Source organism: Myotis myotis, unplaced genomic scaffold (genome assembly GCF_014108235.1).
Source record: "Myotis myotis isolate mMyoMyo1 unplaced genomic scaffold, mMyoMyo1.p scaffold_m19_p_15, whole genome shotgun sequence".
Lineage (NCBI taxonomy): Eukaryota > Metazoa > Chordata > Mammalia > Chiroptera > Vespertilionidae > Myotis > Myotis myotis.
The window spans coordinates 25277032-25304289 of record NW_023416319.1 but is presented as its reverse complement, the minus strand read 5'-3'; the positions used below and the strand labels follow the sequence as shown (position 1 = coordinate 25304289).

The 27258-nt window shown below is 36.9% G+C and overlaps 1 protein-coding gene across 9 annotated transcripts in view; it reads left to right on the top strand.

Moving 5' to 3' along the window:
* Positions 1–27258, top strand: part of KIF20B (kinesin family member 20B) — a 62749-nt gene extending 35491 nt beyond the window's left edge. For 7 of the 9 annotated variants that reach the window (XM_036336649.1, XM_036336653.1, XM_036336652.1 and 4 more), the window contains 14 exons: positions 180–318; positions 1273–1392; positions 3343–3403; positions 7876–8001; positions 8623–8750; positions 11235–11390; positions 12450–12629; positions 14760–14870; positions 16893–17090; positions 17696–17764; positions 19629–19727; positions 22373–22523; positions 25413–25555; positions 27017–27258. In XM_036336649.1, coding sequence (XP_036192542.1) covers positions 180–318; positions 1273–1392; positions 3343–3403; positions 7876–8001; positions 8623–8750; positions 11235–11390; positions 12450–12629; positions 14760–14870; positions 16893–17090; positions 17696–17764; positions 19629–19727; positions 22373–22523; positions 25413–25555; positions 27017–27094 — 1759 coding nt within the window. In that variant the 3' untranslated portion in view covers positions 27095–27258. The remainder of the gene's footprint in view (positions 1–179; positions 319–1272; positions 1393–3342; positions 3404–7875; positions 8002–8622; positions 8751–11234; positions 11391–12449; positions 12630–14759; positions 14871–16892; positions 17091–17695; positions 17765–19628; positions 19728–22372; positions 22524–25412; positions 25556–27016) is intronic. The other 2 variants (XM_036336654.1, XM_036336651.1) reach the window with 1 other exon arrangement.

Below are 27258 nucleotides of genomic sequence, written 5' to 3'. Positions count from 1 at the left end.
CCAAGTTATGTGCAAAGATCTTTTTATAGAATCTGAAATTTTCTCTAAAGGACTCATTCATGGTTTGGACATTCTAAATTTGTGAAAAGATGTAATTTTGTAGATTGTTACCTTCTCACAAGTATGATACAAAGTGATTAATGGTGTGTCACTATAGGAAAGTGGTTTGTGTTTTATAGATTGAAAGAGGAGCTCTCTGCAAGCTCTGCCCTTATCCAGAATCTGAAAGCAGATCTTCAGAGGAAGGAAGAAGATAATGCTGAGCTGAAAGAGAAACTGACTGATGCCAAAAAACAGATTAAGCAAGTACAGAAAGAGGTAGGCTCTTTGAAAGCTGTGCATTCAATTTAAATGGTAAAGATGGTTTTCCTTATATATCAATAAACCTTGGAAATGTGAGTCAATAATTTCTCCCTGGAATATCTTTGTTGACTTTTCCATGATAATGATTTTGCTGTTGCATGCAAGATGCTATGTTGATTCTTTTTTGAGAACACTTACAAGTGTTTGAAATTCTTAAAATGTAAGAAGAAAATTATTTCTTCATATGCATTCTCCTTTAGAGTATTAGGAAATATCCTGATAATTTGAAGCCATATCTTATACTATGTTAGAATCTAATTTGTTAATGTTTTTAAAAATTTATCTTTATCGCCCTAACCGGTTTGGCTCAGTGGATAAAGCATCGGCCTGCGGACTCAAGGGTCCCAAGTTAGATTCCGGTCAAGGGCATGTACCTTGGTTGCGGGCAATACTCTGTGGGGAGTGTGCAGGAGGCAGCTGATCGATGTTTCTCTCTCATCGATGTTTCTAACTCTCTATCCCTCTCCCTCCCTCTCTGTAAAAAATCAATAAAATATATTTTTTTTTTAAATATATTTTATTGATTTTTTACAGAGAGGAAGGGAGAGGGATAGAGAGTTAGAAACATCGATGAGAGAGAAACATCGATCAGCTGCCTCCTGCACATCTCCTACTGGGGATGTGCCCGCAACCCAGGTACATGCCCTTGACCGGAATCGAACCTGGGACCTTTCAGTCCGCAGGCCGACGCCCTATCCACTGAGCCAAACCGATTTCGGCAAAAAACAATAAAATATATTTTTTAAAGAAATTTATCTTTATTGTTGAAAGTATTACAGATAATTCCCCCTTTCCCCCCAGCGGCCCCTTTAATGAGTTTTTAAGGACATGAATCTTTGAATCAGTGGCCATTAATTTTAAACAAAAAGCATTTTTAAAAAAATTTGTTTTATAATCATTACTTTGTAGGTATCTCTAATGCGTGATGAGGAAAAATTACTGAGGATTAAAATGAATGAACTGGAGAAAAAGAAAAACCAGTGTTCTCAGGAAATGGATATGAAACAGCGAACCATTCAGCAACTCAAGGTATCAGTTTTTTAAAAGGGTGGTTTAAGTAGAGTCCACGTATTTTAGTGTCTAAAAAAATCAGTTTTTTATACCAAATTCTCTTTTAGCCTTTTCTGTAATTGAAAAATTGGTTAAAATCAAATAAGGTCATAGTAATTTGCTTCTAATAACTAGAGTATGGGAAGGAAAAAATAGTAATTTTACAGTAAGGAAACCTGGCAGACAACACCTTAACTTTAATCAAGTGTTTAAGAATATAATCACCAGTGGTAAGCCATATTGGTAACATGTATTTCCTGATTTGATGTGACCAAAGGGCACATCTTTTCTGTGGTATTCTTCCTCCAAATCCTTTAACTTAGTCTAATTATGAGAAGACATCAGACAAACCCAAACTGAGGATGTTCTACTAAATACCCGACCAGTAAAAAGTGGCAAAGTCATTAAAGTGTTATTGAGGCACTTATCACAGATGGGATACTAGCGAGACATGATGACTAAATGTGGCATTGTATCATGATTGGATTCTAGAACATTGTTGAAGAAACATGAAATCCAAATAAAGTCTTCAGTTTTGATAGTATTATACCAATGCTAATTTTTTTCCCCAGACAAAAATAATTGTTTCCATTTTCAAGACTAAACTTCTCATTTGTTTGTGTCCAATGTTAGTTAATTTCTTGATTTTAAAATACTATACCATGGTAATAGAAGATGTTGAAATTAGGGGAAGCTAAGTGGAGGTTATACAGGAAATTTCTGGTATCTTTGCAATTCTTTTATAAAATCTAAAGTTATTTCAAAACCAAAAGTGAAAAGAAAAAGCTCAGGACCTGTAAAAAAAAATGTTTTAAGAGGACACTTAAGCATTTATAAATGGTTATATATATATATATATTTTTTTTTTCCAGATGATCAGCATAGTTGGGTTCTCTTTTTATTCTCCTGTTTCCTAAATGGTTATATTTTACTTGACATCAATTAATTGGATAAAGCAGCAATAAAGAAAGGTTATTGTAGTCTTTACACATTTCCTTTTAAATGAAGCAAACTAATGAATATTCATATATAAACATGTGATTTAAACTTTTAACTGAATACCGTTTTAATAAAGCAATCTATACTTTCATAATACAATTCAGAGATCTTTAGGTTCTGTAATGATTTATTCTAAGACTTATAACCTAAGAAGGTAGTGCTGAAGTTAGATAAGAAATGGGTTGGATTACTTAACAAGTTAAAACTGGAATTGGCCCGGCTGCGGTGGCTCAGTGGTTGAGCATTGACCTATGAATCAGGTGGTTACAGCTCCATTCCCGGTCAGGGCACATGCCTGGGTTGTGGGCTGGATCCCCAGTGTGGGGCGTACAGGAGGCAGCCACTCAATTATTTTCTCTCATCATTGATGTTTCCATCTCTCTCCCTCTTATTTTTATCAATTAAAAAAGTATTAAAATAAAACAAAACTGGAATTGGAGGATTTTTAGTGCTAATAATTTAATCTTTGCCCTTAAGGCTTTGGTTATTCAAACCTTCCATCTACTTTCTACATAGAGGGGGTTGGTTGGAGGGTCCTATTTTTCTGCATTTTGAATTTACTGATATGGAACTTTTTAATGGTTTTTCTTATTCCTCCTTTGTTAACTACATAGTAAACCTCCACTTCCCTGTTTTTGCTTTTGTGGTGCATAAGAAAACACAATAACGTAAAATGTTAAGTAAAATGACTGGGCAGTAACTTTGAGGTAAATTAAAGGTATAAAAATTTTTACTACTATTTTTTTCTTTTTCACTCTCACTCTACCCTTTCCTCCAAGGTGTAAGAAACTTGGAAGCTCAAGACTAGTAGTCAGCTTTATAGGAGACAGATTTCAAACCTAATATTGAACCTTCTTTTCAGGCCTCATTATTAAATATTTTTGTGTGTTTATTATATTTGCATTTCATCCATATTCTTTCATTTTGCAGGAGCAGTTAAGTAACCAGAAAGTGGAAGAAACTATACAGCAGTATGAGAGAGTGTGCAAAGGTCAGGAACAAACCTCTACTTCTAATACTAAAATGATTGACAAAATAGTTGCAATGCCAGTTTGTTTAAACATTTTCCTTTGAAAATTCTAAAGTAAACTAAGGGCAACCAACATAGGCTGTAACACTGTCAAAAGAAAGCATTGATTGATTCTAATGAGTAACTTATTTATTTATTTTTTTAAATATATTTTATTGATTTTTTACAGAGAGGAAGGGAGAGGGATAGAGAGAAACATCGATGAGAGAGAAACATCGATCAGCTGCCTCCTGCACACCTCCTACCGGGGATGTGCCCGCAACCAAGGTACATGCCCTTGACCGGAATCGAACCTGGGACCTTTCAGTCCGCAGGCTGACGCTCTATCCACTGAGCCAAACCGGTTAGGGCTCTAATGAGTAACTTATCAGTATAAAGTTTATTCTTGAAAATTAAAACATTAAGAAATATTCAGTCAAAGGCACATTGATCTCTAGGAAATGGCCAACATTTTGTGAAAAATAAAGTTTCATAGGTCACAATGAATGGAATAGATTTCTAGACAAAATCATGTAAACAATATACTTCAAGTAAAATAGCTTTAAAATTAAAAAATTTTTTATAAAGTTTAAAAGGAACATTTACAATTTTAGGCTCAAATTGTATGTGCTGAATTTTGCTTTTTTCAAACTCAGATTGTATTGATTTTTTTTTATTTAGAATGTTTTACAAATTTCTTTGTTGATAATTACATACAGTAGGTTTACATGTTCATATGGGGAAAGACATGCAGGGTATGATTATTATAATAGTTTTATTAACTCAAAAAATGTCACAGGGCACAGTCCACTTAGGTACAGTCTCTTATGTGTTCAAATAGCTGGACTTCATTATTTACACATTTTTTGTAGTCTACTTGCTGTATTCATGCACATTTTGGCACAGAGTTCTTACCCACTTTTGTCCCTCCCTTAATTTCTGTATGTAAAATTATGCAGATTCCTTTCTTCCCCATCACTTACTCATCTCTTAATAAAAAAATTGCATTTTCAGCCTGGTCAGTGGTTGAGCGTCGACCTGTGAACCAGGAGGTCATGGTTTGATTCCTGGTCAGGGCACATGCTCAGGTTGTGAGCTCAATCCCCAGTAGGGGGTATGCAGGAGTCAGTGACTCTCTTCTGGTCATTAATGCTTCTATCTCTCTCTCCCTCTTCCTTCCTCTCTGAAATCAACAAAATTAAAAAAAAATTTTGCATTTTCAGTTCTTGAGGCTTTTCCTGACTTCTACATTTTTATTTAAATACTGAATGCTATTCACTTAGCTATCTTAATAAATTTGTTTAAAATTTTTTTGAGATATAATATATAGTATACCATAAAATTTACCCTTTAAAAGTGAACATTTGGCCCTGGCTGGTTTGGCTCACTGGATAGAGCGTCGGCCTGGGAACTGGGGGGTCCCGGGTTCGATTCCGGTCAGGGGCATGTGCATTGGTTGCGGGCAGGTCCCCACTGGTAGGTGTGCGGGAGGCGGCTGATCAATCTTTCTCTCTCATCGATGTTTCTCTCTATTCCTCTCTGTAAAAAATCAATAAAATATATTTTTTTAAAAAGTGAACATTTGTGTGGGTTTAGTATATTCACAAGGTTGTACAATCACTGCCACTCTCAATTCCATAATATTTTCATCACCCCCCAAAAGAAACCCTTCCTTAGCCAGTCCCTGTCAATCACTAATCTACTTTCTGTCTTTATTGGACTTGCCTGCTGTGGACAGTCACTTATATGAATTCTTGTAAATTGAGTCATATAAGGTGTGGCCTTTTGGGTATGACTTCTTTCACTTAGCATGTTCTTAAGTTTTATTCATATTGTAGTATGTACCAGTACTTCCTTCTTATTTATGGCCAACTAATATTACATTTTATTTATGTATCAGTTGGCATTTGGATTGTTTCCACTTCTTGGCTTTTATGAATATTTGTGTACAAATGTTTGGGTGAATATATATTTTCAATTCTCTTAGGAATATATATCCAGGAGTGGAACTACTGGATTATGGTAACTGTATGATTAACTCTTTGAGGAACTGTCAAAATTAACCACAGTGACTGTATTTTTTTTTTTTGACTGTATTATTCTGTGTTCCTACCAGTAGTGGATGAGGGCTCCAGTTTCTTTATGATGTTGCTAATACTAGTTATTTTTCATTTTTAAAGTTATAGCTATCTTTCTTAGTTCCCTAGGACTGCTGTAACAAAGTATCACAAACTGGGTAGCTTAAAATAACAAAAAACTTATTCTCCTACAGTCCTGAGAACTAGAAATTCAAAATAAAGATATTGAAATGTTTCTTCTGAAGGTTCTAGGAAAGAATCTTTTTTAGTTTCTGGTAGGTAATGGCAATCCTTTGTATTTCTTGGTTTGTGTCATTTTAACTCCAGTCTGCCTTTGTTTTAACATGGTATGTCTGTATCAGTGTCTTCTTATTAGTGTTGTACAGATTTCCCTCTTCATATAAGTACACTGGTCATGCTAGGTTTTGGGCCCATCCTAATCCAAATGACTTTTATTCTTAATTTGATTACATCTGCAAATTCCCTATTTCCAAATAAGGTTATATTCATAGTGGGTGGACATGAATATTTTGGGAACACTATTTAACCTAACATTCTGATGAGTGTCAAGTAGTATGCCATTGTTATTGATTTATATTTCCCTAATGACTAAATACTGAGAATCTAGTTTTCAGCTTGTTGGCCATTTGTATATCTTATTTGGACAATTTTTTGTTAAGTCCTTTGCCCATTTTAAAATTGGGTTACTTGTCTTTCTTTTTATGGAATTGTAAGAATTCTTTATATATTCTGGATACTAGGCCCTTATCAGATAAATGATTTGCAAATGTTTTCTCTAATTCTTTGGGCTGTTCTTCAATTACTTGATAGTGTCCTTTGATGCATACAAGTTTTTCATTTTGGTGGAAGTTCAGTTTACCTATTTTGTTTTGATAACTTGTTATGTCTTAGAAACTGTTGCCCATTCAAAGTTATGTAGGTTTTCTAAGAGTTATAGTTTTAGCTCTTTTATTTTTAGATCTTTGATCCATTTTAAGCTCATCCATTTGAGAATAACTTTGTGTATTGTTTGAGATAAGTATCTTTTGCTTATGGAGCTCTAACTGTCCAAGCAGTGTTTGTGGCAAAGACTGTTCTTTCCTTCATTGCATTGTCTTTAAATCAGTTGACTATCAATATAAGGGTTTATTTTTGTACTCTCAATTTTGTTTTATTGATCTGTATGTCTGTTCTTACGCTGGTATCACACTGTATTGTTACTGTATGTTAGTTTTGAAATGGGAAGTGTGAATGCTCTCACTTTTGTTCTTTTGCAAGATTGTTTTGGCTTGGCTTCCTTGGATTTGTACCTGAATTTTAGTATCACCTTGTCATTTTCTGCAAAAGAGCCAGTTAGAATTTTGATGGTGATTTTGTCAAATCTGAAGGTCTATTTGGGGAAATTGCCAATCTAACAGTATTAGTCATGAATGTGGGATATCATTTCATTTAGTTAGACCTTCTGGAATTCCTTTCAGTGATGTTTTTTAGTTTTCAGTGTATAAGTTTTGCACATTTTTGTTAATTTATTTCTATGTATACTATTCTTTATAATGCCTTTGAAGATGGAATTATTTTCTTTTTATTTTTTTCCAAATATATTTTATTGATTTTTCACAGAGAGGAAGGGAGAGGGACAGAGAGCTAGAAACATTGATGAGAGAGAAACATCGATCAGCTGCCTCCTGCACACCCCCTACTGGGGATATGCCCACAACCAAGGTACATGCCCTTGACCGGAATCGAACCTGGGACCCCTCAGTCCGCAGGCCGACGCTCTATCCACTGAGCCAAACCGGTGAGGGCATGGAATTATTTTCTTAATGCCATTTTTGGATTGTTTATTGTTAGTGTATAAAAAGAAAATCAATTTGATTATATTGATTTTGTATCCTGTAATTTTGCTGAACTAGTTTATGAGCTCTAATAAAGTTTTCTTTATTTTTCTTCCTTTTTGGGGATTCCTTAAGATTTTCTATATGTAAGATCATGTCTTCTGCATATAGAGATAGTTTTACTTTTCCCTTTCCACTCACTCTGTTTGCCTCTACTTCTCATTCTTGCCATCTATCCATTCATTCTTGCAATCATCCAAGCATCCATCTGCACATTAGATATTTATTTGGTGCTTCATATATGCCAGTGCTGTTCTAAACATATAGGGTATAGCAGAGAACAAGACAGTTTCTGTTTATATGGAACTCATATCCTATTATAGTTAATAAAAGTGTATTTTAGTGTTTCTGTTTATATGGAACTCATATCCTATTATAGTTAATAAAAGTGTATTTTAGTGTTTTTAGAAGAACTCAAGAAAAATTGGATATCTAGATGGAGATGTTAGTAATTTCTAAAATGTTCACTCACTATTTTTAGATCTAAGTGTTAAAGAAAAAATAATTGAAGACATGCGAATGACACTAGAAGAACAAGAACAAACTCAGGTAGAACAAGATCAAGTGCTTGAAGCTAAATTAGAGGAAGCTGAAAGGCTTGCTACAGGTAAAGCAATATTGCTTAAATATCTCAAGACATACTCTTGCATTTTCTTTATTTCCCTAGATTTCTTTCCCTTTAAAGTATTATAGTACTTATAATAATTCATAATGAAAATGTATTTGGTGTGTCTTTGGAATGTCCTGTCACCTGCTATTTTCCAATGTGATGAAAATTATTTTATCTAAGTAAAATTGTGTATAGTAAAGAAGGACTAAGGACATGCTCTTGCAATGTTCCCCAGATGTTAAGAATAAACTTTCAATTAAGTTTTACCTTTTTCTAGCTCTTAGTATTATCTTTGTATAAATACTCTGATTTCATCCCTGAGAATACCATCACAGTTTAATTTTCGAGAATTACCTGAAGTTTCCTATATAATTAAGACTGACATGCATTTAATTTATATCGTATAAATTTGAACACTATTCAGTGGGTGCCCATGAGGTCCCTGTAGTTCCTCTTCTCTAAGAATTTGGTAAGAACTCTTAAAAGTGAGGCGCTTAGTGTAGTTCTAGTTCTGTCTTGATCTGTGTTCTTTTTTCTTATTTGTATCCCATGCCACATGTGTCTCTAAATGGTATCATTTCTGCATGCTTTTAAAAATAATTTTATGTTTTCAAACAGAATTGGAAAAATTGAAAGAAAAATGCAAAGATCTGGAAACCAAAAGTAATCAAAGTTCAAATGAAGAACTTGAGGGTAACACAGATGTGCTTAGTAAAAAGCTCAATAAACTTCAAGATGAGTTACAGGTAGGATTTTATTTATCACACACACACTGAGGGGCCAGATTATTATGACCGGCCAGATTATTATGACCACCCCATCAGTACTTCATTGACACTTCCAAAAATACTGAATAATAAAAACTTCCTAAGCAGATACTCTCAAGGTTTTATTATTAGTGTTTGCATAACTAATTCACTTCATTGTACTGAATATATATACACTGAGTGAATATATACTCAGTGAATATATATACACTGAGTGGCCAGATTATCATGACCACCCATCAGTACAATAATATATATATTTATGTGTTTATTATATTTCTGATGAGAGGAGAATTCAGTAAATATTTTATGGTTGCTTCATGTACGGATAAAATAATTCCTAGGAGTAACTAATATATTGATATAATTTTTTCAGTATACATTGAAATGACACGGGGAGGAAATTCCTAAGATACAAACTAATTTACAAATGAAAATACAGTGGTTGGGTCTTCAGTTTTATATCCTACATATTTAATACTTAAGTCACCATATCTTACCTATTTTTCTACTCTTGAATTTCTTACTCATCAAATACTGCTATGGGAAAGGTGACTTTTAGGAAAATTATTTTGATTATTATAAATATGTAATTATTTACATATGTAATTATTGAGTTGGAAAAGAACAGTGTTAAATATCTGGACACTGGGATATATTTGAAACCATACTATATAGAAGATATTTTGTTTGATGTTTATATTTTTTTCCATGGTCAACTCAAACATACTGTGTATGGAATATAACATATAGGGGAAATATGTTCTTAATGGGATTTACCAAACACTGCTTAAAATTTTGTAAATTAGGAGCTGCATTCATAACTAGATTCAAGATTAAAGAAAACATAATGATTTTGAAAAGTTGACTAAATCTAAATTATTTTCTTAAGTGCAGGCTGTATGTAATTGGGTACTGAACAAATACAAAAAAATCGCTACTTTCTTTTGTAAGGGTTAATTATATATTCTAGAATTTACCCTTTATTGTGAAAACCCCAAGTAAATATACTATTAATTATGAAAAAAAATGCATGAACTATATTGAGAATGTTTATATTTAGGAGTATTGGTATGTTTGCATTGCTCTCAAATGATGTAATCACATATCTTAGATTATAAGCTTTATAATCTTGGAATGGACTACCATAGTTCTAAAAACAGTGGGATATATATTTTAAAGTGGTGTTATTGTTCTTGTTTACTTGGGTTTTGAATGTATAGATTAGATGCCTTTGAACCCAGTTTGAAAATTACTGGTCATTTGTATTCTTGGTCCAGACGTTCTCAATGATCCTTAAACGAATAAATGTTTGTCCTATTGCACATGTTATTTTTTATTTGGCATCTTATATACCCAGGAATATTTTATTTTTAGACCCATACAATTAGAAATGACCATCACATGTAAAGCAAGGACCTATAACCAAAATTACTCTACCTAGCAAAGCTACCATTTATTTTAATTTTAATTTTTTTGTTAATTCTCACCTGAGAATTTTGTTATTTTTATTTTTATTAGTGCTGAAACCTGGGATGAGAATATTTTTTACCATTGATTTTTTTAGAGTGAGGGGGTGGAAAGAGAGAGAGAGAGAAACAGAAACAAAAACATAGATGTGAGAGAGAAACAGTGATTGGTTGTCTCTCACACCTGCCCCAACCGGGGCTGGGGAAAGAACTTGCAACCAAGGTACATGCCCTTGACCAGGAATTGAACCCGAGACCCGCCGGTTTGCGGGCTGACACTAACCACTGAGCACGCTAGCCAAGGCACAAAGCTATCATTAAGAATGGAAGGTCAGATAAAGAGCTCCCCAGACAAGAAAAAGCTAAAGGACTTCATCACCACTAAACAGTATTACATGAAATATAATGAGTGAACAAGCAGAACAGAACCATACTCATAGATACAGAGAACATTTTGAAGGTTGCCAGTTGGGAGGCAGGTTGGAGGGATGGCTAAAAAAGGTGAAGGGATTTAGAAGCACAAATTAGTCATAGCCCATGGACACAGACAATAGACAGGTGAAGGCCTAGGATTGGGTAGAGGGAGGGAAAGGGGGGAAATGGGGCCATCTGTAATACTCTCAACAATAAAATAAAATAAAATAAAAAAGGAAAGACCATCACACACAAAGTCTTTTTTCCCCCCCCTGTCATTTAGGAAGATGTGTGTCTAACTTTTTCAGGAATTTAAATTGTTTATTTCTTCTTATGCTCACTGACTTAAGTCTTTAAATAATGAACTTCATAGCAAAGTAAAGTTTATAAGGGAAATAGTGTTTAGGAAAGCAAACCAGCAATGTTTATTTTATAATCTGAAATAAACTGATCTTGTCATTGTTGAAAGACAAGCACTTTTAAGGTTTTAAAAAGTGATGGGTTTTATGAAAATGGTATAAAAATAGATTTTTTGACTACTTAAGCATCTGATAGTTATTTGTACTGTTTTTATATATAGAAATCTGAACAGAAATATAATTCTGATAGAAAGAAATGGTTAGATGAGAAAATGATACTAATCACTCAAGCTAAAGAATCTGAGAATCTACGAAACAAAGAGATGAAAAAATATGCTGAAGACAGAGAGCGTGGTTTAAAGCAACAAAACGAAGTGGTTGGTAGCAATTATACTTTCTCTTTGGTGTATTTCACCTGCTTTCTTGGGCTTGTTAAGTTTATCTCTGGGATTCTTCTCTGTCTGTGCATGGTTTGTTGTTTTCTTTCTTTTTTTTAAAGGCACCTTTTCTATTTTTATTGTGAATAAAAATAAGGGCTGTAGAATAAACCTGACAAGTTGGGGTAGGGGATGGAGGAGCACATGGCAGGCCTGACAAGCTCAGTGTCTAAGAGTGACCACACAGTATGCTCTGATCACAAATTCCTAATTGGACAGGGCATGGTAGGTAGTCGAGTCACAGGCCCAGAGCTTCCTTAGCAAAAGTCAATCTCTAAGTGAGTTCTGTCCATTGTTCTTATGCATCTTTTTCTAGACCCTTGAAGGCACAACTGCAGGCACCAGAGCACAAGACCACGATAGCAAGAGACCACAGAACCCCTCATTGTTATCATGTTCCCTGCCTGCTATCTCTGTAAATGTTAACTATTAACACTCCTGTACCTACCACTGTAAAAGAGGTGTTTGCCCATTTTGCCTTTTATTTAATCCTAGAAATGTCCCTGCTTTGCTTTCTCCTGCCTCCTTAATTGGCCACAATAGATTTCATGTAACCTTCCTTATGTTTTCTCCTTTGGCTAATGCATAAAAGGAACTGCAAAACTGCCATTCTTCTGAGCAGTTTCTCAATCCATTGAGATCTTGCTTCTGGGCACGCCCTCAACAGTCTGGCTTAGATAAATCCTTACAAAACTTTTCTATAGGTTTGGATGACAGTAAGATGACTCTTCTGTCCCATTTTATCTTGAGGTTCACATATGTTCTTTTTTTTCTTTTTTCCAGTTTATTTAGCAATTTGGAAAATACCTAATTACATTTCTGTCTCAGTATAGAACTTAAAATTTTCTTCCTTTTGACTGCCACAGGGCTATCCCTACCTTATTGTGAAACTTGTTTTGCATTTTGAACTGTACATTCTACTAGCATGGTGTGTATGTTTTATCTCATATACAACTTTTATCAATATATACTTTAACATTTTCTCTAATTTCTGGTTAGGAAACACTGACAGCACAGCTGGCAGAGAAAGATGGCAAGCTTCAAAAGTGGCGAGAAGAACGGGATCAACTGGTTGCAGCTTTAGAAAAGCAGCTGAAAGCACTAATATCCAGTAACTCTCAAAAAGATAATGAAATTGAACAATTGAAAAAAAGGATCACATCAGAGGCTTCTAAAACAGTCAGTAAAATCTTGTCCTTTCTAAAAAATTATTTAAAAAAATATTAAAGAAAAATTTCAAAATTGTTTAAATCCTTAATGGTTAAAAAAGTAAGTTTCCAATAGATCAGAGGGGAATCAGAGTTTGAAAAATTCTTTGGATATTTTTCATGAATTTTGAGTTTTTAGTTCAGAGATAATATTGTCTTAATAGAGTTGTGAAACTTGAGAGCATATGTAAAAGACAATTAGCACAGTTCATTTTTTACCTCAGTGAAAGTACATGCTATTATCCCCACATTTTATTCAACAGAATCTTATTTAACAGTTATGGGTAGTTGACATGGAGATGTATTTGACTTTTGATTTTCTTTAAATATTCTATTTCTTTAATACTCACCCAAGGCTATTTTTTCCACTAATAAATAGAGAGTGGGAGGGAGAGAGAGAGAGAAAGAGAGAAAGATCAGCTTGAGATAGAGACACATTGATTGGTTGCCTTCTGCCTGCACCCCTACTTGGGCTGGGGAACCTGTAACTGAGATATGTGCCCTTGACTGGGAATGGAACATGAGACCTTTTGGTCTGCAGGTCACCACTCTAACCACTGAGAAAAACTGGCCAGGGCTGACTTGATTTTGATGGTAGTGATGAGAAGGCCCAGGTCGAAATTTATTAAGTTTAAAAATGTAATCTAATACTTCTTTGTAGATCCTTAAGTAGATTTAGGAATAGAATATAACCTATGACTCAGAAAGTGGGATGAACAGTGTGCAACAAGAAAAGGTTTAGTTATCAATATGGTCTTTTCTACTGTAATGCTATAGTTTCATTTCCAAAACTCTAGTTTTTAAAAATTGTGTTATCAAAGTTCAGACCTAACTTAGTACAGACCTTGGCCATATCATATTCTATTTCCTCATCTGGAAAGTAGGAATGATTTTTTTTTTAAAATTTTTTTCACTTTTTATTTTTTTAAAAAAATATTTTTATTGATTTCAGGGAGAGAGGGAGGGAGAAAAAGAGAGAGAGAGAGAGAGAGAGAGAGAGAAAGAGAAACATCAATGATGAGAGAGAATCATTGATTGGCTGCCTCCTGCCTCCTGCACACCTGACACTGGGGATCCAGCCGGGAACCGGGCAGGGAATTGAACCGTGACCTCCTGGTTCATAGGACTATGCTCAACCACTGGGCAACACTGGCCAGGCTACTTTTCATTTTTAATGCACTTTACTTTGGTGTAGTTCATTCACCTACACCAGAGTTCCTCAGCCAGTGCAATATAAATAGCTTATAGACACCAAGATATTGTTCCCTCAACCCTTAGGGAAGCTAGGAAGGTTCTAGGACAGCTGTCACCTCTGGGCCAGTGGCCTCTGACCACAAGCAACCTTCTCCATATACCTTCTAGGCCCCAAGGAAATACGTCTGTGAATGCCATGACATGAAAAAAGTTGAGACACACTGAGCTATACTACACATTCCTCGTATTTACCACTATTATTTCTAGAAATTATAATGGACTAGAATTCATAGTGGACTCTGGCACCTTCTTAGCTCTCTTCCTCCCACCTCATTCTAGATAGCTACAATATGCACCACAGGGCATCATCTGACATCCTAGCCTTAAAGTTACTGTTATCTCCAGTCCATTTCAACTAATTCTTACCAAGGACAAACCCTTGACCAGAAAGAGAATCTCTACAATATCAAATGTGTAAATCCCACTTTCTGTCCAGCCTCCTCTTTCACTTCTAATTCCTTTTATCACTAACTCTATCAAACCCAATCTTTTCCTCTTAAAGCCTCTGGTCCCTAAACCCCTTTCTAATCACTGGATGTGGAATGATTCTTGACAAATTAATTCAAGAGTTACAGTGAAAGTAAAATGAGATAATATATGTAAAACACCTTGGAAGTTGGAAGTAATCTTTCAAATTCTCTTTATATCAAACTCAGAAGAGGTTGGAATATTGTCCAGCCTTTCCTGAGGATGAAAGAGAGGAGAAAGGAGAGTTACGTGCTCATTGAAGAAGTCTTTGATTGCTTCCCCTATTTTATCTGCCCAAGTCTTGATTTTATATTCTTTAGTTGAAGTGTTTTAATTTATTTTTGGTTACAATGGCTTGTTGCTTTAATATTTACTTTAGGAAAAAGAAACCGTGGATATCAAGCCCATACATATGAGTTCAACAGATCTTGGTGGAGTTGAAACTGAACCTCAGTCTACAGGTTTTGAAATTTCCAGCAATGAAGTAGAGGTGAGCATTTGGTAACACAGTCCACTTTTTTACCCTCTTTACTTACCAGTGACCATTAATAACCAAATAACACATGCAAGTATAATTTAATCAACCATTGTAGTTATCATGCTGCATAATTAGCTATATATGCTCCCCGCTGTGGGAAAAAAAGGTAAAGGTTTTTGAGGAGACGCGAAATTCTTTTGAGAGATTAGATCTCCATACAATACCCTCTCAAAGTGATATTGATCTCAAATAACAGATCTGTTAATATAAACAAATTTGTTGACCAGAAATAGGAAATCCCACAAAAGATAGAGTATGGATGCTTATTGGCCCTTCTAAGAGACCCTTTAATTAGCATTTTGAAATCATACCCATTTAATAACTTGATCAACAATCTTACTCACAATGAAATTTCATAATTTGTAGTGAGTTTAGGATTCTATGAATCACTTTGGATAATACAGATTCTCAGATTATATATGAAATAGATAAAACTTCTGTGCACTTAAAGTTTGAAGATAAAATTACTTCAAAAAAATTTTTTAACACATTTATTGGGAGCATTTAGTGTTGGGAACCTTGCAAAATACTGAGAATACAAACATAGATAAGCTATGACAGCCACCCTCAAGGAGGAAAAATCTGGTAAGACAGATACATAAATGACCACCTTGTTTGACCTTACCTTTTGGGCTAAGTGTAATGTATGAACAGAGTACTAAGAAACACTGACTGAGAAGCTTATGATGAATTTTGCCTCAGTGGTTGAGGATGTGGATTAGCGAAGGTAAATAACATCATAACATCATCCAGGGTTGACTAGAATTTTACCAAGCAGAGAACAGGAAGAGAAGGGCATTTTAATCTAGGGAAATACTCTGAACCATTCCCTTTCAGCTTATTAGTATTGACCTTAGAGACTACTGTAGGTCATAACGTTCGTATAAAAGATTGAAGTTGAGCCCTGACCGGTTTGGCTCAGTGGATAGAGCGTCGGCCTGCGGACTGAAAGGTCCCGGGTTCGATTTCAGTCAAGGGCATGTACCTAGGTTGCGGGCACATTCCTAGTAGGAGGTGTGCAGGAGGCAGCTGATCGATGTTTCTAACTCTCTATCCCTCTCCCTTCCTCTCTGTAAAAAAATGAATAAAATATATTTTAAAAAAGAAAGATTGAAGTTGATCCACAAACAAGATTTCTTTCTCTGTAAATTTGTGTATGTTCTCCTAAACCTCCTGATTCCAACTTCCTACTAAGAACTCCAGCAGTTATTGTGTACTTGACAGTTTTGGAGAATGGTATTGTTAGGCTGTTTTGCATACTTTTCCTGCCTGTATGAAATTAATATGCTCAACTGGGCTAAAATTCCAAAATGATTCATTCACAGAGCTGATTTGGGAAGTCAGATGGACCAATATAGAACCTCTCCCTATGGCTTGGGCTTCTTATAGCTAGATTCTGAAGTGGGGCATTTTGAGGAGAGGGGTGTGTCCTGCAGGTTAGTGTTCTGACAATGCAGAGTGGAAGTTAGGTTTCTTATGATTGAGCCTCAGAAGAACATCCTGTTGGTCATGGGAGTCACTAGGGCCAGCCCAGATCCTAGGAAAGAGAATGAACCTCCATCTCAGTGGGAAGAGTAGCAGCGCAGCAAAGAATTTGCAGCAAACCTTAATCTACTGTAAATTGGGTGCTTATTAAACATTCTAGGGCCTAGGCTCTCCTTGGAGAGTTCTGATTTAGTAGGTTTGTGGTGTGGTTCCACGAATCTTTTAAACAAATTCTCTAGATAATTCTTAGGATCATACTGGGAAATACTAATTTCTAAGTTTCCCTCGATGTTAGCATACCTAGTGTAAGCTTGAAGAGGGTAGATGATAATTCAATCTCTGTCCTTGCTCTATTGAATTTGACCCCAGCACAATTTTTATCTTTTCTAACTCCTTTGTCTTTAGTAGGTATTCGAGAGTTAATTCTTTGTGATTTATAAATTTATATTCTTTAAATAAGGTTTGTTTTCATTTTTAATCCTGTTATAGGATGAATTTGTAGTTCTTGACTCTTGTGAAGTGTCAACAGAAAATAATCAAACTACTCGATTTCCAAAACCTGAGTTAGAGATTCAGTTTACACCTTTACAGCCAAACAAAATGGCAGTGAAACACCCTGGTTGTGCCTCACCAGTAACGGTTAAGATTTCCAAGGCTCGGAAGAGGAAGAGCAACGAAATGGAACAGGTAAATACTTAACTGATGAGTAAATTTAACAAGCAAGCATTATTGTTGTTGAACTCATTTACAATATATACTTAAACTCTGCTACACTTCCCTCCGATTCATAAGCACTCCTGTTAGAGACCAAAATCATGAATTATGGCATATTCTAGAATATCACTGTAGTTAAATAGTCATCAAACAAAAAGCTTATAGATATTAAGATTATAGTTTATCCGTATCTTAGGTCTCTATTGTCATAACTCTATGGTCTCTTTTAGAAGAGAAATTCTTTTTCTAACAGCCAGTATATTAAAATTTGGACCTCTATTTAGTGGAAGGCTAAAAAAAATCTATTTATTCATTCTTATTGCAGCTTTTTCTCTTTCTACTGCAGCTTTTTCATTGTAGGGTTATCCAATCCTCTATCATGTCACACAAACTTTCTGACCCCCCTGTTTCCTCCTTTTGGGAATAAAAGAGTAGATGTAGTATGTTTAAAATGCTTAGTTTGTATTCCACATGTCATAGATAGGTAAGTAATTTGTTTTAAGTTTAAAACTAATTATAAGCTCTTCAGCACAATAACTATCTTCAACAATTTTTTTTTTTTTTTTACTCTTTTAAAGAGTACTATATTTTCAAGCTGGTGGAAGAGCAGAAGTAGTACTAACTATACTCCTGAGGCTCTCCGTCAGGTAATAAATTTACTAAATAAATATTATTTAGACTATTTCCTTCTACACCTAAAACACCTTTAGAGGTTGTTTTCTATAGCCTTTGTTAACTTTTATTCTATATTTAATTTATATCTAATACATTTTAGATACCATTAAAATACTAAGTATTTTATCATCTATGTTTATTTCCTTGATTTATTTTTTCAAGGGAAAAGGAAAATTTGTTGTGTATGCAGTATTAAAATACAATTATTCGTTTTACTATTGGTCTATAATCTCCTTTAGCTCCATGTGTATTTCAGAATAGATATACAGATTGTTGTAGGCAAATCATGTAAAACCTAAAAGTTTTAATTGATTTTACTAGCTCTTAACTGCTATAATAAACTGAGGTTCTCATGAAAATCATATATACAGTGTTATATTCTATTCCAGTGAAGACTTCAAAGTGCTCTTTATTGAACACTACAAGTGTGATGGAGTTAAAATCTGTCCTGTTTGTTTGCTTCCCATGATGCCACCTGCCTTCCCCTTTAAGAAAGTCTGCTTCTGCCCTAACTGGGTTGGCTCAGTGGCTAGAGCGTTGGCCTGCGGACTGAAATGTCCCAGGATCGATTCCGGTCAAGGGCATATACCTTGGTTGCGGGCACATCCCCAGTAGGGGGTGAGCAGGAGGCAGCCGATTGATGTTTCTCTCTCATCGATGTTTCTCACTCTCTATCCCTCTCCCTTCCTCTCTGTAAAAAATCAATAAAATATATATTTAAAAAAAGGGAAAAAAAAAGAAAGTCTGCTTCTTTTGACCCTTAATGGCTTTCACTTGGTCACTTGAATTCTGAGGTTCAGTCATGATCCTTTATCTGTTTCTGTTCTGCCCCCCCCCCCCCCCCCCCCCCCGCCCGCCACACACACACTTTTATGCTTATAATCTTTGGTATAACTAGGATTTGTGCCAGTTCAGTTCAGTTAACAATACTAAAAAAGCTTTTCCTAAGAGGTCATGTCTATTTAGAAGGGAAGACAGAATATGTTTTCACATTTTACCTGTGTTTATACTGAAGATTTTTATTTTATTTTGTTTTCAGTGCTGTCAAATTTCAGTTAGAGGTCGTAGACATAGATGCTTTGCAGAATTTGGGAGTTGAGGAAAGGGAAGGTATATTGTTGTACTGTGTGGGTTCAAATGAAAGATGTTCTCCCTTCTAATCTTTTTCATTTAGCTCATAATTTCATTATATATGGTGTGTGGAAAATTCATACCTTTAATCATTTTGCAAATGTATTAAATCATCATATTGTACACCTTAAACTTCTTATGTTATATGTTAATATTTCAATAAAATTGGGAAAAATTTATACTTTTGATCAGGGTTTCTCAACTTCAGCCCTATTGACATTTGGGACAAGATATCTCTTTCTTTAGGAAAGTTGTCCTGAGCATCATAGGGGTGTTAAGTGGCATTATGGTCTCTATCCACTGGATGCCAATAAAATTCCATTTTCCCCAGCAATCACAGCTAAATGTATCTCCAGACATTGGCAATGTTCCCCAGGGTCAAAAATCACCCCTGGTTAAGAACTGTTATCTCCTTTTCTTTCTTTTCTTTTCTTTTCTTTTCTTTTCTTTTCTTTTCTTTTCTTTTCTTTTCTTTTCTTTTCTTCCTCTTCCTCTTCCTCTTCCTCTTCCTCTTCCTCTTCCTCTTCCTCTTCCTCTTCTCTTCTCTTCTCTTCTCTTCTCTTCTCTTCTCTTCTCTTCTCTCTTCCCTCCCCTCCCCTCTCTCTCTCTCTCTCTCTCTCTCTCTCTCTCTCTCTCTCTCTCTAACTCCAGAGAAAGAAAATATTGTCAAGAAATTAACCAGTGCTTAAATATATTATTTTTTAGGAGTTGGTGAAATGTGAAAATAAGAATACTACACCCAGAACTAATTTGAAGTCCCCTATTTCTGAGCATAAAAATTCTCCCGTCAAAAAGGAACAAAAGGTTTGTCTTTTAATTTGTCCAAAATTGACCATTTCAATTCTTTATAAAGTAGAAGGCAAAAATAAAGTTGTCACATTTGATTAGTAATTTTTCAGTTTTGTCTAATTATAACTCATTTATCTTTTATTTCTATTCATCTGATTTAGCTTAGACTGTAAGCTTTAGCATTTGGCCAGTAGCAGGCACTTCTTGTTCATGTCTCACTTACTACTCTGCCTATCACACTCAGCTTGCCATTCTCCGGTCCATACAACCTTCATATATATATATATATATATATATATACACATACACACACACATACATATATGTATATGTATATATATACTAGAGGCCCGGTGCACAAAAATTTGTGCACTCGGGGGGGAGGGGGAGGGTCCCTCAGCCCGGCCTGTGCCCTCTCACAGTCTGGGACCCCTCGGGAGATAATGACCTGCTGGCTTAGGCCTGCTCCCGGGTGGCAGAGGGCAGGCCTAATCCCTAGGTGCAGCCCCTGGCCGGGCTCAGAGCAGGGCTGATTGGGGAGTTGGGGCGCCGCCCTGTGTCATGCACAGAGCAGGGCGGATCGGGAGGTTGCAATGCCACCCTCAGTCAAGCTCAGGGTAGGGCTGATTGGGGCTTTGGGGCACCGCCCCCTGTCACGCTCAAGGCAGGGTCGATGGGGAGGTTGCGGCGCCACCCCCTGTCACGCACAGAGCAGGGCCAATCAGGGGGTTGGAGCACTGCCCCCTGTCACACACAGAGCAGGGCCAATCAGGGGGTTGGGGAGCTCCCCCCTGTCACGCACAGAGCAGGGCCCATCAGGGGGTTGGGAGCTTCCCCCTGTCACTCACAGAGTAGGGCCGATAGGGGAGTTGGGGCACTGCCCCCTGTCACACACAGAGCAGGGCCCATCACGGGGGTTGGGGCTCCGTACCCTGTCATGCACAGAGCAGGGCCCATCAGGGGGTTGAGGAGCTCCCCCCTGTCACTCACAGAGTAGGGCCGATAGGGGAGTTGGGGCACCGCCCCCTGTCACACACAGAGCAGGACCGATCAGGGGGTTGGGGCGCTGCCCTCTATCACCCACAGAGCAGGGCCGATCAGGGGGTTGGGGCGCCGCCACTCTCACACTCAGGGCAGGGGCGATGGGGAGGTTATGGCTCTACCCCATCACACACAGAGCAGGGCCCATGGGGTGGGGGGGGGGGGGTTGGGGCGCCACTCCCTGTCACACACAGAGCTGCAGGGCGATCAGGGGGTTGGGGAGATCAGGCACAGAGCAGGGCTGATCAGGGGGTTGGGGCGCCTTCCCCTGTCAGGAACAGAGCAGGGCTGATAGGGAGGTTGTGACCCCGCCCCCTGTCACACACAGAGCCACAGGGCGATCAGGGGGTTTGGGCGCTGCCCCCTGTCACGCTGATCCCAGTGCCGGGAGGCCTTGCGACTCCACTGATCCCGGTGCTGGGAGGCATATTACCCTTTTACTATATAGGGTAGAGGCCTGGTGCATGGGTGGGGGCTGGCTGGTTTGCCGTGAAGGGTGGCCTGGATCAGGGTGGGGGTCCCCACTGGGGTGCCTGGCCAGCCTGGGTGAGGGGATGATGGCTCTTTGCAGCTGGTCACACACTCTTCAGGGTGGGGGTCCCCACTGGGGTGCCTGGCCAGCCTGGGTGAGGGGATGATGGCTCTTTGCAGCTGGTCACATACCCTTCAGGGTGGGGGTCCCCACTGGGGTGCCTGACCAGTCTGGGTTAGGGGCTGAGGGCTGTTTTCAGGCTGTGTCTGAAGCTCCCAACTGCTCCTTTTTTTCTTTCTTTTTTTTTTTAATTCTGGGCCAGCTTTAGCCGGCTCCAGCTCTGAGGCTTCCGCTTCTGAAATCAGGTATCTGGTTTGTTTCGGTTCTACAATCGAAACTCTGTATCAACTCCAGCTCTGAGATCCCAGCTCCCTGAAAGCTGGTTTCTGGGGTTTTTTTTAGCTTCTATTTGTTACTATGTTTCTTAAACTCCAGGCTGAAAGGCTGGCAAGGCAGGCCTCTGTCACTGAAGCAAGCAAGCCTCATGTTCAGTTTAAGCTTCCTGGCTGCCAGCCGCCATCTTGGCTGACAGTTAATTTGCATATCTCCTCTGATTAACCAATGGGAAGGGTGGCGGTCGTACGCCAATTACCATGTTTCTCTTTTATTAGATAAGGATGTATGTATATATATACATATATATGTGTATATATATATACATATATACATATATGTGTATATATATGTGTGTGTGTGTGTCTCTCTCTCTCTCTCTCTCTCTCTCTCTATATATATATATATATATATATATATGAAGGATGTATATATATTTTAATCCTCACCTGAGGATATGTCCATTGATTTGAGAGAGAGAGAGAGGAAGTGGGTGGAGGGGTGGGGGGGAGAGACATTGATCAGCTGCCTTCCCCATACACCCTGATCAGGAATCAAACCCGCAACCTGTTGGAGCATAGGACAGTGCTCCAACTAACTTAGCCACCCGGCCAGGGCTCTCCTTATATTCTTAATTGATAATTCTCTGTCTGAGAATTCATAACCTGTGTCTGGCCTCTTTAATTCAACGGTGGCTATAGTATTTCCTTCGAACAGTCCTCATCAACAATAACAAAAAATGTTTGTTTATTAGGTTTCCTCACAGTCATCATCTCATAAAACATACTCTTTACGGAGCCAGGCATCTGCAGTTAATGTAAACTTGACCGCTAAGAAAAAAGAAGGAAAACTACAGAAATTTGGAGACTTCATACAACGTTCTCCAACAATTCTTCAATCAAAAGGTTTGCAGAAAATTAATTAAATGCCCTTCAATGTTAGGTATTAGGGTATTTCCTAATATCTGATTGGTATATAAACTCATCACAGTGATTATTATATTTCAAGTATTCACTGTCCTATGTTAGGTACTGTGGGAGGAAACATGAAAAGGCCTAGGAGCTCACTGTGGTGAAGAAAGACCTATATTTAAGTAATTGATCCAGAGCAGGCTGCTCTGTAGTTACAGAGATACAAGTAGGGTGCTGTGGTAGTATTGAAGGGAAATGAGCTGTTCTAATTAGGGACTATGGGAAGATTTTACAGAAGAATTTAGCCTAGTAATGAAATGTTGGCAGAATTACATTTGCTAGAGATAAACACTGTTAGTATAATTGTATATATTCTTCTAGTGTTTTTTTCTATGTACAGATAAACATTACCTATTCATATATATAAAAAACATATACTTCTATAATGTCCGTTGAGTTTAGTTGCTGAATGCTTTTTTCTTAGCCACATTAATACCTGTGTATTAATATATGCTCAGATGTACACTTTATGTACGTGTATACATAAACAAAAACATATATATATATGCATGCGTACACACACAGATACACACCTACCAGAGGAACAGTTTCGACATAGGTAGAGTACCAGGAAAGTATAGGGAATATGCAGGCTATTCCAGGTTGTAATATTCGTCTGGCATGTAGAATGTGGGGAGATTATTGAGGGGAGAGGGCAGGTAGAGGAGTGGGTTTTCATGAGATTACCTGAGTGGTAGCAATAGGATAAATTGGAGAGTAGAGGTGAGGAGAATAGGGAGGGATAGGGACTATGAAGGCAGGGGACAGATGAATTGATTCAGATAGATTGTGTAAAAGTACTGTTCTGTAAAAACTTACACAGAGGTTCCCAAACGTTTCTTGGTTCATAGTGCCTTCAATAACTCAGTGATTTTTTTATTGTGCTTCTGCACTCAAAGAAACACCTCCATTTAGTACTTAAGGCCAAACAACCACTGAACATTCAGCTATAATTACAATACATATCTGTTGTTGATCAGTTGGAAATATAGAGAAAAAAGAAGAAAATTGAGATTAATCTTAAAATTCTGCTGCTCTGATAACCACTGTTAATTCCTTATTTGGTATCACTGGTCTTCTAACTTTTACTTCTTGCCTGTCTCCTATCCATTCAACACCCGGCAGACAGTGTTCTTTTCAAAGTGCAAATTGAATTAAGCTATAATTCTTTGTTTTCTTTTGCACTAGAATAAAAGTGCCACAAGTGCAAAATGTCTGTCAGGCTCACATCCCCAGCTCTTAGTACAGTGGCTGGGGCTTAGTAGTAGAAGTCTGGTGCCTCCAGGCCAAAATCCTGTGTGTGGTTTTGTTTTTAAGGCTGACCACGAGCAATTACAGAGGCTTTACTTGTTAGGCCTCATGGGGAGAGCTGCCCTCCCCACACCAAACTTAGTGCACACAGTGCATTGCAGTCTCTGAAGGGAGTTACAGTCAAGGACTCGGGTCCGGTCCAGCCATGCGTGTACGAAACTGGATTCCTAGCCTAAGTGCCTTCTTTTGGAGCCTCTTTGTTTGGGGCCTTCAGCAGAGAATTTCCTCCGGTGCCTCTGCTGAATACCTTATGACAGGGATGGGGAGGCAACCTTGAAGACACCTTTCTCCCCTCAAACTCTATTTTTTCACACCTAGCCCCTTGGCCTGGCCTCCAGCCGCAAGGCCTATAAAACTGCAAGTGCATGAGTCTTTTGTTCTGGGTTCCCTTGGTAATGAGATGGCCCTCAGTTTTATGCTGATACTTCTGACCTAGACCACACACTGTTCTATGGGAAAATATGGAAAAGGAATGGGCGGGAGCTGTGATTTCTCAGGTTTAGCTTCTTACTCTGTTCTCAACCTTCCTAATGCCGCGACCCTTTAATACAGTTCCTCATGTTGTGGTGACCCCCAACCATAAAATTATTTTTGTTGCTACTTCATAACTGTAATTTTGCTACTGTTATGAATCGTAAGGTAAATATCTGATATGCAGGATGTATTTTCAGGGGTCGCAACCCACAGGTTGAGAACCACTGGAAAGGCTTGAGTGTTACTTTCATTTGGCTTATCTTAATTGTGTACGCTGACATCTGGCAGTCCAGCTTTCTCAAGCTCAGCTCAGCCCTTTATAAGTGCACCCTCATTTTAGCATATTTCCTTAAATGTTTTACTATTTTAAAAAATATATAGTTTATCCTGTGTATATGGATTTATTTTATCCAGGAGTTTCCCCAAATGGAAAAATACTATTAAAACCAACATGTGTCTTTTAAAAAATAAAACAAATGTGCAAAGTAAGACATTTAAAAATTCCTTTTTCTCTTCCCAGAAGCAATTAATTGTTAACAATTTACTTTCTCTTACACTGTGTATGTGTGTGTATGTATATGTGAGTGCATGTGTTAACTATAAGTTAAAAGGTCTCACAATAATAAACTACCTTTACTTAATATTCCTGTGGACATCTTTACATGTGACTACTGAAATAGATCTGCGTCCTTACATTTAATGCTGCATGGTCCACTATGTATGCATCCTGTTTCTTTGCTTTGCATAGCATAAACCTCTTTCAAATCATTAACGACTCCTACATTTTACTGGTGGTACTATAATTTACTAGTCAAATGATATTTTACTTACTTATTTTTGCTCTTAGTCATTATTTCATGTGTTTATTAGGCTTTTGTTTGTTTGTTTGTTAATTGTCTATCATGTCCTTTCACCATTTATAAATTACAGTGGTTTTCTTTTTTACTTGGTATATTTTTTTCTTTATTAAGAATTTTAAACCTTTGCAGTTAGAAAATTTTTTGTTTCAGGATTTAACTAATCTATAATTTTTCATAGCAAAGAAATTAATTGAAACGATGAACTCTTCAAAGCTCTCGAATGTAGAAGTAAGTAAAGAAAATGTATCTCGACCAAAACGGACCAAACGGAAATTATACACAAATGAAATTTCATCTCCTATTGATATATCCGGCCAAGTGGTAAGCTACTACTTCAGTTTTCTTAAAAATAAACCTGTTTGTGCTGTTTTAAATTCTGAAGTATTCATAACAATTTGAATTTTACAATAGTTTGAATTATTATTCTTTAGATCATATTTCTACAACGTGCTTTAAATATGCTTTTGATAGCAAATGTGTTAAACTTGTAGTAATTAAATATAAATGCGGCATTAATGCATACATTTATGAACTAATCGGAGGAATTTTAATTCCATCAGAATTATCACTGTTTAGTAATTTATTTTCTTCTAGCATCTATTTTTGTTATCTTTCTCACTGTTGTACAAATCTGGGCCCCAGTGTGCCTGGTAAGAATCTGGAGTTGACATTCAGTCATTTCCTCCCACCTTCCCTCTGAGTCTCCCAGGTTCTATTGAGAAAAGACTGCAGTTTGTCACCATGACTCTATGACTCATTCTCCTCATTCAGAACAGGCTGTGCTGTTACAGGAAAAGTTCTGATTTTTTATCATGCTTACATTTGCCTAGTGGATGAAAGTGAAAATAGAAAAGTAATTAAAGGAAAAGCCTTCAGCAGGAAATGGCCAAGAAAAATCAGGGGAGAGAGTCTTTTTGCAACAGCAGCTATCAGATATGAGATAGACACTTAAAAGCAAGTGGCATAGAATTGGCGTCAGTTAAGACATGCTGTCAGAAGTACTATTCTCTTCATCACTTTTCACCATCTGTCTGATTAGTACATAATTTCCTCCCTTGGCTGAAATTATTATTTCTTTACTTGCAATACAATGCTCTTTCAACTTTCTAAGTTATATAGTTGTTACTGAGAAAGATAATTTCTTAAAAGTTATTTGAGCCTAGCCTGTGTGGAGCGTCGAACTATGAACCAGGAGATCACGGTTTGATTCCCGGTCAGGGCATATGCCCAGGTTGCAGGCTCTATATTAAAAAAAGAAGAAAAAAAGTTATTTGAGCCTGGCTGGTGTGGCTCAGTGATTGAGCTGGAACCCATGAACCAGGTGGTCATGATTCAATTCATGGTCGGGGCACATGCCTGGATTTCGGGCTTGATCCCCCATTAGGGGGTGCGGAGGAGGTAGCCGATCAGTGATTCTCTATCACCATTGATGTTTCTATCTCTCTCTCTCCCTCTCCTTTCCTCTCTCTGAGATCAATAAAAATATATTTTAAAAAATTTATTTGAGTTACATGTCTCCAAACATTTTAGTAATTATTTCAAGCTGTGTATACCTGAATACAGAATGTAGATTATTTTAATTCTAGAATTATGAAGTGTTGAAATAATCTTTTACAAAATCTGTTACTTTAAGCATGCTTTTTTGTAGAAGATAGTATACCTGTAAGTCCAAGAAGACAAAAAATATAATGTACTTATTATGTCTAATAAGCACACGAACATATTTTACTAGTTAAAATAAGCTTTTATTTTTTTTAAAAATTGTGTAATTGTTCATTTCAGATTTTGATGGATCATAAAGTGAAGGAAAGTGATCATCAGATTCTCAAACGACGACTTCGAACTAAAACAGCCAAATAAACCACTATGGAGAAGGTTTTAATATAAATTTTATATTCATAATCATTGTAACTTGCATCCTGACTTTAAAGATAGTTGTATATATTATGACATTAAATCCTTCTGTATATACATCACTATTTTATATATAGTGTAATTTTAATTCAATAAAGAAAATAAGTCAA